The sequence below is a fragment of the Saccopteryx bilineata genome, chromosome 1 (assembly GCF_036850765.1).
Source record: "Saccopteryx bilineata isolate mSacBil1 chromosome 1, mSacBil1_pri_phased_curated, whole genome shotgun sequence".
NCBI classification, from domain to species: Eukaryota; Metazoa; Chordata; class Mammalia; order Chiroptera; family Emballonuridae; genus Saccopteryx; species Saccopteryx bilineata.
The window spans coordinates 315878705-315899068 of NC_089490.1; the positions used below are offsets into that span (position 1 = coordinate 315878705).

Genomic DNA, 20364 nt, shown 5'->3' on the forward strand with positions numbered 1-20364 from the left:
GAACCCATGACTACTAGAGCCCTGTGAGTTAGGAAGGATAGGCTGCTGTTCCCCCTAGGAAATTCACCTTGACTCAGCTAAGGTCATACCCACTGAAGTTCAAGGGAAAGCACAGAATTGAGCTCCTCTGGAATTGTATTTTTCCACTTTTTCACACAGTGAAATCTGAACTAGAGCTACTCAAGATTTATTGCAAACTAAGCACTTCCAACTCCAGCCACCTCCCCAAGCCCAACTATCACTGAGGCATAAGCTATATCTTGTGGGTGAATGAGCCAGTCACCTCTGGGATTCTATTGATACTTTCTCCCACTTTCTCCTAGCGATCTTATTGTCTGTCTCCTTTCTGGTCTAACGTCGAGAGTTCAGCACAGGATGGTGGGAAGAGTCTTGGCCCACTGTCAAACTGGGCATGTTCAGTTGCGGCGCGGGTGTCTGCAGGCCGCGGCAGCCGGGCTGTGGGTGCAGCTGCGGGGAGCCCGGGCGCGCGCAGCTCTGGGGCTGCAGCCTCCGGACGGAGGACGCGCTGCGGCGCTCGCAGGCCCTGGGAAGCGCGCCATCCGCCCCCTGCAGCCTGTGCTGCAGCTGCTGGCCACCGGAGGGGGCGAAACAGCGTCAACCTGTTGTTTGTCCCGTCACCATTTATCAACTCTCAGCACCACAAGGAAGTGCGGCACCCACACACGTTCAGAAAGTTCAGCATGCAGGAAGTTTGGGGAGAGCTCGGCGACTAGCACAGCGGCCTGGGTCATCGTGGGCGAGCGCAGGCGACAGGAGCGCGGCCGGCGTCCTACTGGGAGCCTCTCCCCGATTTTTCTTAGAGCGACGTGGTCCCTGGGTCGCTGATCCCAATGCACCGGCTCGTCCTCGTCTACACTCTAGTCTGCGCAAACTTTTGCAGCTATCGGGACACTTCTGCAGCTCCGCAGAGCGCATCCGTCAAAGCTTTGCGCAACGCCAACCTCCGGAGAGATGGTAAGAGACTCAGATTTGACTTTTCACTTAAAAAAAAAAATCACTTCTTGTTATTCTCTCTCTTTCTCTCCCTCTTTCTGAAAATCTTTCATATAAGCCCCGGTGATTGCATGTGGTGGAAGGGGTGGGGATTGTGCCTGTATCCAGTGTTGAGAGAGCCCCCTTTTCCGGAATAGGACTGAGGGGTGTGGGATGCTGCCGGAGGGGATCGAATGGGTAAGGTGGCTCATCTCCCTATACTCTAGAGAAGTAATTTTGGTGTCCAATAATCACTGATCCCAGGACCACGGAGTTGCTGAAAGTTGCAGGCTGCGCCGCCCTTCGGTCAAGCTCTTAATCCTTTGAACTTGAAACCCGGATAGATGGGGCATTTCTAATAGGTGGAAGGACTCAAGAGGGGCTTTCTCCGGCTGATTTATTTTAATTTTAATTTTTTTAGTGGGGTGAGAGGGAATGACGCATTTCAGTCTCTCAGTCACATCTGGGACAGTGACAACTTACATATATATTATGTATTTTGAAGAGATGGCTGTGTGCAGCATGCTGCCCATTCTGTCTCCAGAGTGACTTTCCCACTGAGGTTCAAAGTGGTTCAGAAACTCCTGTCCTGGAAGAATAGGGGTTCTGGTGTTCTCCTTGCACAGAAGGCTTTGCAACTGTTTGCAAAAAGTAAAGCTCTTTAAACAGCTATCCTAAGCAAGGTCCCAAGCGGGCTTTGTTTTCCAGTACTCCAGAGGACACCTGGGTCATTGGTTTCCAGAGATTTTAATTGAATTTATTTATTTTCTGGGCCTCTACCAAGATCTTGGGTTGATTTATTTTCTGTTCTCAACTACACCTGATGTTGCCAGTATTTTGCAGCTGTTTCTGCCATCTTCCTGAACTGATCCATAGGTTTTTGGGTTTTTTTTCTTCATCAATAATACCTTTCTCTTCCCCTGCTCACTTAAAGTTCTAACATATCTCCTATGGAGATCGCCAAACTAGTCTTCATGGTTTCACTGTTTGACTGTTTTCTGGTAAATTCATATTACCCATCTTATCCCTTTATCAGTTTCTCTCCTGGTATGTCCTTAATTTGGACTTCACTGAAAGGTATTTGGACTTTGAAACAAACAAACAAAAAATACTTTCTTATATTTTCTGATGTCAAGGAGACTGTGGACTTCAGTATGTTCAAGTCCTCTGAAATGGTGTGAAGGGTACAGGGCAGCCACGGAGTCAACTCCTGACCAGAAGATCTCCCAATATTTATAGAATTACTTTATTACTGTATTTTATGTAAAATGTTCTAGCAATGCCTTTTTGACAACCTTCCAACTTAGTTAAAGCACAAAATTTTCTGGTTAAAATTAAAAAAAAAATAAAAGAGTAGGCTCAAGACCAATCTGTCATAGTTCTGTTTTACTCATTAATGTTTCCAGAAGGAACACTCTTCTTCTAGTTGAGTTTTAGATGTGTTCATGTTTGCCCTTTCAGCTGCATAGAGTAAAATGCCATTTATAATTTACATGACTTCATAGCCATAATTTTGTAATCCTTGGCCTCCCAATATCAGTTACAAAAAGTCAAGGACAGAATATGCAAAGTATGTAACCATTGCCCATTAACCCAAGATTTCAACTGAAACCAAGTCATGTGGCTCATAATATTTTTTTTTGGAAAAGAGTAATCTAATTTTATTTTTTATGTGAAAATTCTGCACATCTATCTAGTCTGTATGACAAGTGATATTTTTAATCAAAATTTTGAAAACCACTCGAGATTTATTTATTCATATTTTAGTTTAGCTAAAGCAGCTTTGCAGTTTACTCTAATAGTACACACACACACACACACACAGTTTGATTCATTTAAATTGATTGTTTAATACTTTTCTCAATGTCAATGTCATTCTATAAACAAGATTAAGAAAGGAAAAAAGTAGTTAGATTAAAAAAATCATCATATACAGAGTGAAAAAATTTTAACTCTCATAATATATGGTTATTTTGGGGGATTTTCAAAGGACAGCTTATTCTTAAGCATTATAGAGCATGCATTCTTTTTTTGTGGCAGAGACAGAGTCAGAGAGAGGGACAGACAGACAGGAAGGGAGAGAGATGAGAAACATCAACTCTTCATTGCGGCTCCTTAGTTGTTCATTGATTGAGTTCTTATATGTGCCTTGACTAGGGGGCTACAGCAGACCGAGTAACCCCTTGCCCAAGCCAGTGACCCTGGGCTCAAGCTGGTGAGCCTTACTCAAACCAGATGAGCCTGTGCTCAAGATGGCGACCTCAGGGTCTCGAACTTGGGTCCTCCACATGCCAGTCTGATGCTCTATCCACTGCCCCACCGCCTGGTCAGGCAGAGTATGCATTCTTAAAGAGAGACAATATTGTACCAAAGGATCAAAATCGGATCTTCAGGAGTGAAGAAAATTTTTGGTATTACAATGGTTTGTGGTCTTCCAAAGGGCCAGTATACATAAACAGATTAGCAGCCTATCTGTAGTGTTAATATTTCATAGGGAGGGGACGTGATTAAAAAAGTACAGTGTGTGTATGTGTGTGTATATATATATATATATATATATATATAAAGGCTCCTTAACTAGGGATTGATAATAATGTAATAAAGATTGAGAAACATTGCCATAGAGTTTTAAGGAGAGAGTAAGAATAAAGGGTCTTTGAGATATTCTAGACATTGTCTGAAAAATCTGAATGGCAACATATAGTTGAGCTGTTGGGAGAAAGTAATAATTTATTAAATTAAACCCTTGTTCTGATTTCAGACATTTTCAACTTGCTGTTCCAAAGCTTCCTAGTGCCTCAGTAAAGAAGACCATATTCTTGATCTTTGTCATATTTAGATAGGATATAACCTTGAGAAGGCTAAGGATGCGGAATATAATAAGAGGAAATATAGAAAACCAAAGTTTTCAAACATTGATTTAGGGTCTCTAGAAGTTCTGGCAAGGATCAGATTACAAATGGTAAGAGATCACAATACATATGCAAAACTAGAAATGACCCTTGAGTAAGAGTTTAAGAAACGATTCCCTAATGATGAAACTATCATTACACTTGGGTGCCATCAATTTTTCCCTGCTGACCCTGTTAGCTGCTACCTAATGTCAGGGTTAAGAAAGGAACAAAGAAGGCAGGCATCTTGTCCTAGAAATAAGGTATGTGTGATCCTGTCTCGCCTAATTAAAACAAACAAACAAACAAATGAAAAAACAAAACAAACAAAAACTCACTTATGATCTACCTGTCCTTAATAGTTCTAAATAACTGTATTACCTAAAAAAATGAAACAGAAATAAGGTATAAAGGTTATACTTACCTGGCAGGGGAGATACCATAATCACAAGGGTAGTTTTCCCAGGGTGAGGCTTATCCATTGAACTCCGGATGTGCTGACCCCTGCGATTTCCCCAAATGTAGGAAACTAGACTGCATAATTTGTGGTAGTGGGGGACTGTGTTCATGCAAGTAATTAAAAAAAAAGAAATAAGGTATAAAGGTTGTTAAATTATGTAGTCTCTTATCCCATGTAGCAGGTTTGTCTATGGCTATCTTCTAGTTTTCCAGAACTTTTTATTACATTATACAGTTGACCCTTGAACAATCTGGGGGGTAGGGTTGTCAATCTGCTGTCAATGGAAAATATGAATATAACTTTTGACTCCCCAAAATCTTAATTACTAATAGCCTACTGTTGACTGGAAGCCTTATAGATAACATAAATAATCAATTAAGATATATTTTATCTCATATGTGTTATATACTCTATTTTTACAATAAGGTAAACTGGAGAAAATAAAATTTCATTAAAAACCATAAAGAAGAGAAAATACATTTACAGCATTTATTGAGAAAAAATCTGTATATAAGGGGACCCTGAACAGTTCAAACCCATGTTGTTCAAAGATCAACTGTATTCTTGTTCTAAAAGGGATATCTGTAGAGCCCTTCCCAGCACTTACAGAATATCTAAAGATGACCAGTGGAGGACAGTGACTAAATCTGGTCTTTGTATCCAAAAGGAAACTAAATTCTTCAGCTAAGAAGGATTACAATGAGTTTGTAGTACTTAATTGAATATTTATACTTCCTTATATTGTATTTATATTCTTTCTCAAACTGATTTACTTTTGATATCACTTCCTAATTATATCACCTCTTAGGTCAGAAAAAAAATCTTCATTTGGCAGTAGCATCCACATATTCTTATTTTAGTGCCTGTCTGTTCAGTGCTTTTGTAATAATAACTGGACACCACTCATATTGCTCAAAGTGTGGATCAAAACGTGTGAAGGTAGCAATTAAATGACAGCATTACTTATTTTTTAATCAAACTAGATAGAACTTCCTGCTTAGGGGTTAATAATACAGAGTCACTCTTCACTTTATTGACCTATTGTCTCTTTCAGCAAGTATAGATGTTCATGGTTAGTGATTCTGAATTTAGTTTTGTTGGGTTAATATTCCAGTACTAGACTTTATTAGATTATCATTATCTAGTGATAGGCCTGTGATTTTAGTAACTGTGGTATTAGAGTTTTAAGTATTCAAGCTTGTTTCTTAAATAATGTGGGTTTCTATTGGGCTTATTGAGGACAGCACATTGACTTTGGGGCAAGGATCAAAGCTTAAAGGGAAGATGATAAAATATGGGGACAATATAAGCACATTAAAGTATCTGAAAGCTAAGAATTAGATTAGTGTCTAAATCATATGTTCTTTTGTGTTTATATTTTTGTTCAACTCTAAAAAGTAGTAAAGCCTTATATCTTATAAAACATAGTGGTGATTACATATGTTAAATGCAACATAGCTTTGACTTGCCCCTGCAGATAACATTATTATATAGAGGTTGTTCTAAAGAGGCTGGTTCGGTCAGTTGTCCCTATGCTATGTAATTGAAGATGCCACTTGGTTGTGAGTTATAGTAATAACCATGATGTGTTCATTGAATGACAGTGATTGACATCTACAGTGTTTTCTTTTTCAGCAAATGATCAAGATGGCTTTAGAAAAGAGACAAGTTAGTCCTGCACTACCTGATCACTTTTAAGATGACCTCTTTTCAGGCCATTCCTTACTTGATCTGGGCTGTTTAAAGATGCAAAGACAAATAGTTCTTTATCCTGAGTTCTGCTGCTGACCCTGTTGTAGCTATTATTCATTTATTCAATAATTATTTATTGCATCTCTAATATCTGTTGATTTCTGTGCCAGATGCTCAAGAACATTATGAATGAAAAACTTGGTTCCTGCCCTCTTGGAGCCTATGGTTTACTATGCAATATAGAAAAGAAAGTACTTAGTTCCAGTATACTGTAGTTGTGTTTCAGATGCATTCTGGAGAGTTCCAAGATTCACAAGAAGTACCTTAGACGTCAGTACATGCATACAAGGGAGGCTGAATATGTATATTCAAGTTTTCCACCCCTTATTCAACATAGCAGTTCCATGTATCTCCACATTTCTGTTTCACATATTTGAATTCAATTTAAGATTTTTATTTGGGAAACAATGTATGTCACAGTTCAAAAACCATGAAACCAATGTATAATGTGACAGGTGTTTTAATAGAAGAAATGCATATGGAATATGCGAATTCACAAGGAGGATCTAATATAGATTTTAGGGATTGGAGAAGGATTTCTAGAAGAAGTGATGTTTAAACTGGGGAATGAAGAATGAATAGGAGTTAAGAAGTTGGTGGCAGTGAGGAAGGAGGGTAGAGTTTCCTAGTGCAGAGACTAGCACTTGCCAAGATTTGGGGATGAGAATTTAGAGATGCAAGTGGCCATTAGTGAAAGGCCTGGGAGTTTGGCAGTCATGGGAAGGGCAGTGGGAAACTATTGAAAGATTTAATTCAGGGAACTATATGGCCTGTTCTATGTTTGAATACTGAGTACCACAGTGTTTCTGAGAAGTCAGCCAAGCTAGTGTGGTGATCAAGACCAGTCTTTTCACACCTCCACTGCCTGTGGGACATGGACACAGATGGTAGTACAGGATATGTCTGACTTCCTTTATCCAAAATCTCCAAATATTGGGTGCCCATTGCCTTGGAGCATCACTGAGGTCCCCTCACCATGGATATCCCTCTGCAGATCAGTACCAGATATTAGAAATTATTAACTGTATCTGCAGTCTCATCAAGGCAATGTAAATCATGAAAGTAACTTGTCTAGTGTTCGGCAATGTTTTAAGTTATTTCAAACTTCTATACTTCAGAATAAATGCAATTTGAAAGGGAGCATTTTTACATTAATTTTTGTGAGGACAGTTTTGTCAAAAGGCTACAGGGGGATAATATATAATAGCAAAAAAAAAAAAAAAAAAAAAAGATCCAGGACAAATGCTGCAGCAGAAATGTTCTGCCCCCACACACAGTATTTCAGGATCGAATGTAATTCATAAGTAAAGGAATAAGCCCAGAAGACACTAAGGTGTACAAATGCACAGACAGGAGGAAATATATTCTTTTGGCAATTATTTTTCATGACAGGAATGAAACAAACCTTGTTTCTTACAATCGATGATGTATATGTGATTTCTCTGCTCTTCACCTTGATATGTGGACATGTAAACGTTAACTTGAATATTGATTGACTGATATTGTGTTTTCTTGTGTTTTGTGCTGAGTGCAACTTAGCAGTTTTGTTTAGTTGGAGACAGCTCAGGGAAAGGACCACAGCAGAAGCATATGAGCTGTCTTTCATTACAAGAAGTGATCTTTTCTCAAATTGTAGGTTTTTACTTGAACGCTATTTTGTAGAGCATTTATGCAGACATGGTTCTAGGTACAGTGCTTCACCTATGAAAGTGAGCCAAACATGAATTAAAAGTTTGTGTACTAGGATTCTTGATTTTTGAAATTTGAAATCCAGTATGCCTTCTTTGGACTGAAAGGAGCTTAGTGACAATGGCTGGGAGCGAGGTACACGCATCAGTTGAATATGCTGTTTCGGCTTTGAACAAATCATTTCATACTCAATTGTGAGAAGCTGATGACAAATTTTGCATTTTGCTAAAACATTTAATAAGCAATATAGCAACAGCCTACTTGTATAAAATTTAGCTATTCAGCAATCTCAGCTATGTAAAACACAACCAAATGAACTAATAAGCATGCAACAAATTCACTTAAAAGCCAAAATCAGTGTCACAAAGTGTATAAATGAGTTCATAAAGTTCACGTGGTAGACATTAAAAGACCATTTGCCTTTGCTTTCCATGTAATTTTATCCCACTTGCTTACATGGTTTCCACATCCACAGCAGAATCGGAGCTTGTGGTTAGATTAGAGAACAGGACTGGTTCGAGTTATCACACTATTAACATTGAGAATTGACAGCTAGTAGTTTTCCTGCCTCCTCTTATATTTTCCGGCTTTGAAAAGCATTCTTAAGACCTAAGCAAGCACAGCTGCCTTAGGAGTTTTATTGAATACAGTGGAAAATGTTCCAACCCGCAATGAACTGAATGTTTCTGTTATCCCCTAACTTCATACCTTGAAATTCATCCCTCCCAATGTGATGATATTAGTAAGTGGAACTTTCAGTAATTGATTAGATTATGAGGACAGGGGCCTCATGGATAGGATTAGTGCCTTTATAGAAGAGACAGCAGAGAGATTCTTCCCTCCTTCCACCATGTGAGGATATGGAAAAAAGACTGAATCTATTGGTGTTGTGATCTTGGACTGTAGAACTGTAGAAGTTCATTTCTGCCCTTTATAAACCACTCAATTTTTGTATAGCAGCCCAGCTGGACTAAGACAAAACCTATTTTCTTATGTCACCAGGGAATCATTATATTACAGCCCAGTGGAATTGCTGATGTTTTTAATGATGTCCTTGAGCCATAAACGAAAGTTTAGATGATATGTTTGATGGGTTTACCAGGGTTATAAATTGGAAATGCTATTAGTTTAAGCATATATGGATTTCAATGAGAAAATTTACAGCCCTCACTTTGACAGCTTTGTGAAAAAGAACTATTGTAGCCTAGATCATAAAAAAAAACTATTATTATCTTTATATTAGTGATAACTAATAGATTTGTGTCAGTCAAGAGGGAGGTGAGCAGGAATTTCTGTCAGTATTTTGGATTAGATCCTACTGTGATTAGAATCCTTAATAACTTGAATGAAGACATGGAAAACGCATCTTCTAAACTTGCATATTTTAGCTGGAAAGAATACTTAATGGTTGGATTACATGCCGAGGTTGGCTGATATTTTCTATAAAGGGCCAGATAGAAGATATTTTAGGCTTTTGAGGCAATAAGCTCTAAACTAAACTAAATAACAAATATTTAGTTATGCCATTATAGCATGAAAGCAGCCACAGAAATTACATAAACGAATGGGTGTGGCTGAATTCCAATATAATGTCATTTATAAAAATAGTCAGTGTGCTTACAGGCTGTAGTTTGCTGATAGCTGAATTAGAGAATCCATGTGCTATTAGGTTAAAATGATGGGTCTACCCTATTAAAATGAAATGCAGCAGGGAGAAATGCAAAATCTAGCTCTTTGGCTAGAAAATAAAAGCAACTATGTAGTTATAAAAAAATAACTTGAATTAACACCAGTTTATGCAAAGATAGATTAAATTAAAAAGATAGGGATAGATGATAGATAGATAGATAGATAGTCTATACTGATCTCTCTATCTCCTAACTGCTTTAGTTCAGCATAGTTTATACTTCAACAAATGATGTAGCTGCTAACCAACAATAACATCAACAGTGTGAACTTAGCATTTCACATTAATAATATCTCAAGATCAAGGGTTAGCAATGCTCTGATAAGTCAGTCCTGTATGTGGGTGTTGTGCTCTTAATTTCTCCCCTATGCAGGATTCTACCTCTTTCTGACTCCCTCAAACCCAAGACTGAAACCCACAAAGTGTATTACTATTCCTGTTTTTAAACTTTCCCTTCTTATTGGTTTTATACTCTCACCAACACACATGTTCAAGTTTCTTTGTATCCTCCCACAATATATGCAAGGTGTTTACTGTTTCTCTTTATTTTACCACAATATTAGCTTCTTCAGTCTCACTACAACTCACTGTCTCTACTTCCTCTGGCCCTTACCCTTTGCAATTGGGTTATCTTTGTTGCCCCACTAAATTGCTCTAGGTGAGGTCGCTAGCCTCCTCTGTGATCTACAGGTCTTTTCAGGAAATGCTCTCTTCCCTTGGCTTGACACTGCCTGTTCTTTGCCTTAACTACTCCCAAATGGTATGATTTAAATGAAGATAGAAATAAATCGAGAACTAACTGAATACTTATTTTAGGTTCTTTGGAGTAGCAAAATTAGAGAAGGCCTTGAAAAGTATATTTCATGTTTTGTTCTGTCCCTGGAACCATTATGAATAGTGAAAGATCTTTAAATATCTGTGGGATCTTGTGATATAAAAAAGAAAAAGCATTCAAAGATAACAAATAATGGCATTTTATGACCTATCAAGTTCTACAACCACACCATTTTGGGGTAGATATATATAAATACATATATAAACTTAGAATGTTTAAAATAATAAAAAGACTCTTATAACACTAGAAAATAAATTAAACACACAGATTTTCTTATGTCATTTTACTCTTTTGTTTATATTTCTCTCCATGGATGTATCATTTATACTTTTATTTATTTTTCTCTCCCTGCTTCCTGGTTGGTCTTCATCCTCCTGTCTGCCCTATGAATACTGGGCGGTCTCTGGAGGACCTTAGTTCTTTCTGAAGGGCCGACTGCTACCAATGTGCCAAGCCTGTAACCCTATATTTATTGTCTCGGCCTCCTCAGTGAGCGCTCTCTTCACCTGTCCTTGTACTTCACTGTTGGAGGTCTGCAATGAGTGATCCCACTGGTATTTAAAATAAACTCTTCACTCAGTAGGCCTCAGAGTCAAATCATGTTTTTTTTATTGTTCTTATTGATTTTTATTTTTTTGAAATAAAGTGATAATTAATTTTTTAAAAAAAATATTAGGCTATTCATCTGGTGGTGCATTCCTAAACAGTATTAATCTTTTTGTTGTGGTTATTCTTCCAGACACATCATAATTGTTTTTGAATAAACTTTTTAGTGTATGTACTGACCAGGTATCATGTTTTAGACTGACTCCCTTCCCTCTCCATTTAAAACTGACTGTTTCTTTATTTTTTCCACATTTCCATCATAAAGCCTATTACAATATTTATTTACCTTTCTGACATCTGCTGTTGTAAGCACGGTCTCTATACTTAATACAGTCCAGTATTTTCATTGTCCATTTCATTAACTAGCACATAGGAGTTGCTCAATAGATCTGAAGAATCAGTAAATCAGCCAGTCTTTGAACCACGTGAGCTCTCTCTCACATTGTAAATGGATGGGGAAAAGGATGTTAAACTCTCGATCTGGGGTTCAATGCCCGTGATTAGCTATAGAAGTCTGAGGAAGATTAATTCATTTTTATTCTGTTTCAAGGTTTATTTATATGAAGTGAACATGTTCACACTTTGTTATTATATCAAGGATTAAACAAGAGAGTTATTATTGAATGAAACAAAGAGTATACATTTACTATAAAAACAAGAGAACCAATGATGAAGTTGCTAAACATGGAAATAAACGATTTTTAGACAGCTGTTAATTAAGAAAAAAAATAGAGTGAGATCTATTTGGAATTTAGTTTAGTGTAAGGAGAGCTTATTTAAATACCCACTGGCTAAGAAGTAGGTATAAATAGCCACTATGGCTTTATAGTGTTTTGATACAGATTTTTAGTTTAATTAAAGTTTAGTGTACTTTTCACCAAACCCAACTTCAATAAACATAAACACTACTCATTTGTTTAATAAATATTTATTGAGTGCTGACAATGTGCAAAGATCTACATGGAGCACTGAGGCAGAAACATTTAAGCCCAAGTAGTCTCTACTCTGTTAAATCATATACTTTGGCTGAAGGGATTAAAATATGTAAAACATCATAGGGCACGTGGCATAATCTGGGTACAGCCATTATGGTACCCTGTTTTCTATTTTTTCATTGGATTTCACAAATGAGTGAAATCATGTCATACTTATATTTCTCTGACTGGCTTATTTCACTTAGCATAATACTCTCCAGGTCCATCTATACTGTTACAAAGGGTACCGTTGCTTTCTTATCCACTCATCTACTGATAGGCACTTGGGCTGCTTACATATTAGCTATTTAAATAACACTGCAATGAACAAGATTTGTTTTGTGTCTTAACATGTTCTGTCCTAGAAAATATTTTATATGCATTTGAAAAGAATGTATATTCTATTGCTTTGGGGTGAAATGCTCTGAAGATATTAAATCCACATGATCTGTGTGCTCCAGTATTGTTCCCTGTGTGGGTTATGTGGGCCCTCCTGTTGTAACTGAGTCTTGATTGCTATAGGCCCATTCATTTATGGGATTGACCGACAGGCTGGCTGACTGTGAAGCTCTACCCCAACTACAGTATATGAGCTACTGTGTAGGTGCTGACCTCAGGAAGCAGAATTTGTCTGCTCAGGATCTGGTGCCTGCTGAAATATCCCTTTGGATGTGATGCTTATGAAGCTAATAAGATACTGCTTGATGTTGTCTGAAGCTGGCCACTGAGTGTATTGGTTCTGAATCTTTTGGGAAGGCCTCTGGTACAGGCCAATGTCAGATGCTGCCTGTGACTGGTCCTGGGTCACCTGTTTGGAGCTACAAGCAATCCACAGTTTTCGACAGTTTCTTCTGAGCCTGGGTGCATACAGGAAGGGTCACATTGCACTCTAAGACTGGCTTTTACCAGCACCTGGCACAGGGGGAGTGTAGCAAAAGCTCATACGCACCCCAAGATGTGCCTCTGCCTACCTTCACTTGTCTGTCTGTTAGGCTCAGTCACTAAAAGAGTCTCTGGTTGTACTCAAGTTGCATGAAGTATGTTCTCAGTGAGCCACCAGGTCAGGGTGAGTGGTATTCCCCAGACTGGTACAGGTTCACACTCAATGCTAGTACTGAGTGTGAGACCACTCAGAAAATATTTCTGTGTATACCAAGTCAAGCTACCAACTGCTAGGAGCTTGCATACCTTGTGTTCAGACAGGGTCTTAGGGAGTCATCAGGATAAGGCCAGCAGAGTTTTTCAGGTTTAAACAGACCAAGATTTGATTATAGTGAAGGAGGGGCTTTACTTTGAAGCTATATGTAGAGAGAATATTTTTAAATATTAGAATTATTGGAAATTTGGAGTTTAAGACAGGGTCAGTGAAATCTATCAATAGTTGAACTTCTGAGTCATTTCTTTAGTTGAAATTGAATCCAATTCTTGCTACTCCAGATCATTATTGTCCAATTGAAATAATATGCAAGTCAGTGTTGTTTAAAAAATTTTAGTAGCCACATAAAAGAGTAAAATGAGCCTGACCCGACAGTGGTGCAGTGGATAAAGCATTGGACTGGGATGTGGAAGACCCAGGTTCGAAACTACAAGGTGGCTAATTTGAACACATGTTCATCTAGTTTGATCAAGGCTCACCAGCTTGAGCCCAAAGACGCTGGCTTGAGCCCAAGGTTCCTGGCTTGAGCAAGGGGTTCACTCAGTCTGCTGTAGCCCCCTGGTCAGGGCACATATGAGAAAGAAATCAGTGAACAACTAAGGTGCCACAACAAAGAATTGATGCTTCTCATCTCTCTCCCTTCTTGTCTCTCTGTTTCTCTCTGTCTCTCTCTGTCTCTGTCACAAAAAAAGAGTAAAATGAATAGCATGAAATTAATTTTAATATTATATTTTATTTGGATAAGCCTCTATCCAAATATTATCATTTTAATGTTTAATAAATATTTTAAAAACTGTGATTTCCTTTTATATTCTTTTTATCATAATGAGTCTTTAAAATGTGATATGCATTTTATCCTTATAACACATCCTGTTTCAGATCATCAACATTTTAAATAGTAGCAACAATGTGGCTAGTTATTATGTATTTGGACAGCACAATATTTTTAAATTATTTATTTAGACCAGCACAGATGATCATTGATCTTTTTCTAACATAAAAAAATATATTTAATTTATGAAAGCTATTTTTCTAGTTCAGTTGCAGTTGGCTGAGCCATATTTTAGGGGGATTAATAACCCAAAAGAGGCAGTTTTGTGTGATATATGTGTGTGTGTGTGTGTGTGTGTGTGTGTGTATTATTGTATCAACATTGATATAGTTGATATATCTGGTAACTTTTATGTATTTCTCTTTTTAAGAATAAACTTACAGTCATCTAATAAACTACAGTCAACCAGGCTACTCAGCTTATATGCCAGGTGCAAAATTTCTGCTATTTAAGGAGCTTCTTATGAAAACAGCAGCTGGTTCTTCCTTTTTCTGCCATGGATGGGGAAAAGCTGTGTTTAACCAGCATCGGTTTTTCTTTTCACTTATAGCTTAATGTTACTTCAGTAATGATAGCATTCTCTTCTATCACTTTATCATTTTTAAAAATTATCTTTTCTGGCTAATCAGTAACAGATTTGTCAAAAAAATCCTGCCATGGGTTTGGGTGGTTTAACCTACTACATCTCTGGTACAAATTATTATTTAATAACCCATATCTTCTTGAATTTTGAGGCCTTGAACAGCATAATTTTGAAGCTTCATTGTTAGAAATATTAAATGTTATGAAAGCTATTGTCCTGCATTTTAACATCTCAGATCTACCCCTCACTCTGTGCCCAGAATCAATGATAATTGAAATTACTACAGAAATAGCATCGCTCCTGCTTTTGCTAAGTGACATATTTCTACCAAGCTTTTGGTTTTTTCTTCATTGGTATGGCCTTTTAATTTGCTTATGACTTTGGGAAACTGTACAGCCAGTAGCCGCAGTCATCACCATGACCATTCACATGCAGGTTCTCATTGAATTCGGGCAGACGGTAAAGAAACAGCGGAGCCAGAGGATGGTGGGCCATTCCTTTATTCTAGCCTTGCAACTGGCAGGCGAGTAAAAACACACACAGAGGGCTCCAATACCCTGACACATTCTCTGTTTTTTTGTAGAATCAAAGGACTCAATCAGTCTCAGTCACCTCTGGTTCCCTATCTGCATGCCTTCTCCCTTTTCCTCTCTGCACAAACTGGCTTCTCCTTCAGCACCCTGCTATCTTGGCTTCCTTCCTTCCTTCCTTCCTTCCTTCCTTCCTTCCTTCCTTCCTTCCTTTCTTCCTTCCTTCCTTCCTTCCTTCCTTCCTTCCTTCCTTCCTTCCTTCCTTCCTTCCTTTCTTCCTTCCTTCCTTTTCCTCTTTTTTTCTTTTTAAAAATTTTGGCATGAAACCCCTCCTCCAGCAAACATTAGTATGACAATGGCCCTTCCCAAGCAGGAAGGTAGTTACCAATTTCACATACCAGCTCCATTTTTAACAATAAAGTGAGCAAACTCAGAAAATGCAGATTTTACAAACTCATTTGCCCAACAGAAGCCCAAGCATTCTGTTAAGTACAATGGCTTGCAACAGTGCCCTGTTCTTCCATGACTTCGGAAACATCTCATTGCATTATGTTCCTATGAAGAGACTCAGATGCAATCATTTCCTGTAAAACTTTCATTGCCCCATGTTGATGTCTCCTCCTGAAAGTACCTCAACACAGTGTACCTGGTTTTCAAAACAAACACCTGGCCTGACCTGTGGTGGCGCAGTGGATAAAGTGTCGACCTGGAAATGCTGAGGTCGCCGGTTCGAAACCTTGGGCTTGCCTGGTCAAGGCACATATGGGAGTTGATGCTTCTAGCTCCTCCCCCCTTCTCTCTCTCTCTGTTTCTCCTCTCTCTCTGTCTCTCCCTCTCCTCTCCTAAATAAATAAATAATAATAAAAAAAATTTAAAAACAAACAAACAAACAAACAAACACCCAAAATCAGAAAGGCTGTTCTAAGGAAGGAACTGCTTCCAGAGCTCAGAATCTCTTCAACCACTTTGTGTGTCAGGATTCAGCATGAGTCCATTGTTATTGAAAACCTTCTACTCATAAGGCACTTTGCATTTTCAGTGAAAAAGTGATTTTAAAAACAATTACTCTTTTAGCATGCTATTGGGCAGAAAAGTCACTTTTTAGCTCATTCTGTTAAAATAGCTGCTGTTCTCACATGGTGATGTTTTCACGTGATACAGCTAATGGCCCTACTTGCTTGGAAAGGGGCTTGGTTATGCTAACGTGTGCTGAAGGAAGGGGTTGTCACGGGGAAGAGTTTTAAAAGAGGAGCTAGAAGGCCATTTTGGAAGAGAGTGGCTAAGTTTTTATAGGGAGGAGGAGCCCATGCTGTAGCAGTGCAGGGAGACCACATGGAGGAGGAAGCCAAAATGATGGAATGGTGAAGAAGTCAGTGTGCACAGCAGAAAGAGATGGGGAACAGAGGTGAATAAGACTAGTGAGGTAGAACCTTTGATTCTAGGAAAACTCAGAAGAGTCAGTGGCTTTGAGAGCCCTGGATGGAAAGGGAAGTGTTTTCCCATTGTGTATTTTTACTCGCTTGCTAAGTGCGAGTCTAGAATAAAGGAAAATGGACTGCCAGTTTTCAGCTCCACAGTTTCTTTACTGTCTGTCTGAATTAAATGCGAACCTGCATTGGCCAGGCAGCTTTGATGGCAGCCGTGGCTACTGGCCTTACACGTGCCCTGTGCATTCTTACTCTCCCTACCTGTAATTATACCATTTGTGTCTGTCCTCTCCCAGGAATCTAAGCTCTGTTAGGGTGAAGACTTTGTCTCTTTTATTCTCTAAGGTATCCTGGCTCCTGGAACAGTACTTCATATTGTAGGATGTGCTCACTAAATATTTACCGAATGATAGAATGTACCTCAGCTGAATGTAGTTCAAGTGAAACTCAAACTTGTAGGAAGAGAAGAGTGTTTGTGGGTAGCAATGGTGGGCTGACTTTGAAGCAATGAAGCTTAAGCTTCAGGTCCCATTTCTACCAAGGCCCTGTTATTTAATTATATATTTACAATTTTGGTACTTTTTTTCTTAAAAAGGATATTCCAGATTTTATCAGCATCAGACCCCACAAACTCTAGATCATTCCTTGGTATTAAGGTATATATCTAGTCATTTGAGATTTGCTCTGAGGATAATGTGAAAATAGCCTCTACTCTACCAGATGAACAGATTAATGCTGCAGGAGATCTCTTACCCAAAGAGCTGGATTAATCACACAGTCTAGTCTTAGTTTAAAACATTCTGGCTGACTGACAACTCAGTGACTGCAGTGCTCTTGTGGTACTACCCTTGTATGCATTTCTGCTTCCACCATTGAGATATACAGGGGTCCTCGGGTTACGACAGTCTCAACATACAATGTTTCAAGTTTACAACACTCACTTCTATGGAGAGGAGCTGTCTTCTGAAGATCTCATCCAGCTGGAGAAGCAGGTGATTGAAGAGGAAGAGATAGAAACCCCAAAACCCAAGAGACCCACTACCAAGGTTTGGCAAAAGATTTTTCTATGGTAGAGGATGGATTGGCAAAATTTCAGGCTGAGGACCCCAGCGATGACAGATTCAATAAGATCACAGACTGTTATGGATGCCTTACAATGCTATGGGCAGATTTTGGAAGAGAAGAAGTCATCAACTTTCCAGACCAGCCTGGAACAATGCTTTAAGAAGGTAGAGAGGCCTGCAACAGGTCCTGTACCCTCTACATCAGCTGCTTCTCGAGATGAAACACCTGTAGTGCAGGTAGAATCATCTGTAGCATCTCCTGCATGTCCCTTAGGCAATCCTGATTCACCTGACCCAGTATCTCCAGCACATTCTGTAGATTCTCCTGCCTCTTCAGCATCCTCCTCCCAATATGTCATTCTCTCCCACCCTGCAATGCCCCTTCCAATGTGCAAGCCAATCACAGGAATAAAGGCACAGAATTTTTTTTTACACTCATTTTTTTGTTGTTTTTTCTGTTACTACTGTACAGTGTACAGTACAGTATATTTATGTCCTTTTCTTTTTTCTGTGGCTTAGTTGTGTTTTTGTGTTCTAGATTATGATTTTATAACTTTGTGAAGAAAGGAAAGTGACTTAGGCTAGTGTGTGTTTTGACTTACACCAAAATTTGGGTTACATCACTGTCATAGGAACAAAACTGTGTCGTAACCCGAGGACCTCTGGTATATCTCTCTACATACACCTTCTAAGGACTTGTTATATTTTCTTTCAAAACATATGTCTTCCTCTTGTACATTTTAATGCATTTACATAATTTAATTAAGTATTGTATAACACAAGAAAATATGTGTAAAAAAAGAATTTTGTTGCAAATGTTATGTAAATAAACACTTTATCCAAACTAAAACAGTGAGTTGTTAAAAATATATTGAGTTAGGTGTAAGTTAGACAACTAAATTATTCTACAAAGAGTAAAATAATATAGATTTTAATAATGTAAAGGGCTGCATGTATTATATAATACATGTGTCTTTAAATTTCAAATGTGTCTTTAAATTTTTCTCTACTTTCAAAATGAAAAAATGGAAAGTATAAGTTAGTTATGGACATGACTTATGCAAAAAAGATTACAAATAATTTTATTAGTATGAGATGCAGTCAAAGAAAAAAATCTTTGTGCTTCATCAGAAAGTTTGGTCACAGGAATGCACATTGATGTATTTTAAGCTAAAAAAAATGTACCCCCCCCATTTTAACTGGCATTTTAAATTGATCAATCCAGTATTATTTCAGCTGTGTTGGGCAAGAGTGTTTCCAATGTGTGTGTAAAAAAAGATAATTTCTTAAAGAGATCCATGTATTGTATAATAGAGTTTAATTTGTACCAACAAAGGTTAATGAAATTCATTAACACAGAAGAGAATCTAGCCTGATGAGAGACTGTATGGAATAATGAATAAGGGCAACAAGACCTCAGCAGAAATCCTCTTCCTACTACTTGCTAGCTATGGATGCTTGGAAAATTGCTCAGCCCCTCTTAGGCCTTACATATTAAAAGCAAAAAAGAAAAAAAAAAAGAAGTGATTATGAAGATTAAATAGTTACTACATGTAAAGCTTTTAGCCCCTAATAAACTATAAGGCAAAATTTAGATATCTGTATTGTTGTTTATCAGGTTTTTAAAAATATATATTTTGCCTGACTGTGGTGGTGCAGTGGTTAAAGCATCCACCTGGAATGCTGAGGTATTTGGTTCTAAACCCTGGGCTTGCCTGGTAAAGGCACATATGCGAGTTGATGCTTCCTGCTTCTCCCCCCTTCTCTCTCTCTCTCTCTCTCTCTCTAATGAATAAATAAAATCTTTAAAAAATTTAAAAATATATATGTATGTATTTCAACATTTTTACAGAGTATGATAGAAGTTGCACCTTACTACAAGTAGTAGTAATGACTGTGTGTACAGTATATTTATATGTTGATTTCACTGATGCATTGTTGTTGTTTTTTTGTGACAGAGACAGAGACAGACAGAGACAGAAAGACAGGAAGGGAGAGAAATGAGAAGCATCAATTCTTTGTTGCAGCTCCTTAGTTTTTCACTGATTACTTTCTCACATGTGCCTTGACGGGGGGGTGTGTGGCTACAGCAGACTGAGAGACCCCTTGCTCAAGCCAGTGACCTTGGGCTCAAACTGGTGAGCCTTGCTCAAACCAGATGAGCCCGCACTCAAGCTGGCGACCTCAGGGTTTTGAACCTGGGTACTTCGCTTCCCACTCTGATGCTCTATCCACTGCGCCATCACCTGGTCAGGCTCGTTTACTCATTAATTTTCAGCACTGGAAGTCTTTCATCAGGATAGTCTGAGACATATTCTTGCTCTATGGTCGATGACAATGTGGCCTAGAAAAGTGCAGTTACTTGCCTGAAGTCATACAGTGGATTATGACAGGGTCAAAATTTAAGGACAAGTTTTAGACTACCCATATGTTGCCCTTTCCAATAGTATCACAGGTGCCTCTTGTCTATTGTTAGAAATAACAATTGCAAATCTCAGTAAAGATGGTTATAATAATGAAAGAAAGCAGTGTCACCAACACTTTATTAGATTGTATCATCAATATGTCTACCTTTTCCCTCCAAAGTTGTGTTGATTTTAGACTTTTTTATGGTAAATAAAATGGCTGTATATTTTTGGCATGTTGAACTAAAATGTAGTGATAAGAATTGAAATTTTGTGGTTTTTCCATTTTGTGTTGTTGGTTTTATTTTATGCTTACTGGAGTATATACAAGCCAAAGTTGTAGATCAAGCCAGTTTGCAGCCTCTTCAGGAGAGGCTTGACTTCTTAGCCATCTGTCTTCTATATAGAAGAACATGAATCTAAATAAAGTTGAAAGTTAAGATGAAATCTACTATATTTTTGAGTTGCCAGTCTAAGCTT

At 38.2% G+C, this 20364-nt stretch overlaps 1 protein-coding gene and 1 non-coding gene across 3 annotated transcripts in view; both read left to right on the top strand.

The window, feature by feature from the left end:
* Positions 1–535: 535 nt before the first annotated feature.
* The window catches only part of PDGFD (platelet derived growth factor D), a 268029-nt gene continuing 248200 nt past the window's right edge, over positions 536–20364 (top strand). For both annotated transcript variants that reach the window (XM_066247658.1, XM_066247659.1), the window contains exon 1: positions 536–975. In XM_066247658.1, coding sequence (XP_066103755.1) covers positions 852–975 — 124 coding nt within the window. In that variant the 5' untranslated portion in view covers positions 536–851. The remainder of the gene's footprint in view (positions 976–20364) is intronic.
* Positions 4301–4464, top strand: LOC136321393 (U1 spliceosomal RNA). Its single transcript, XR_010728650.1, has one exon. It is a non-coding gene; the product is annotated as a U1 spliceosomal RNA (small nuclear RNA).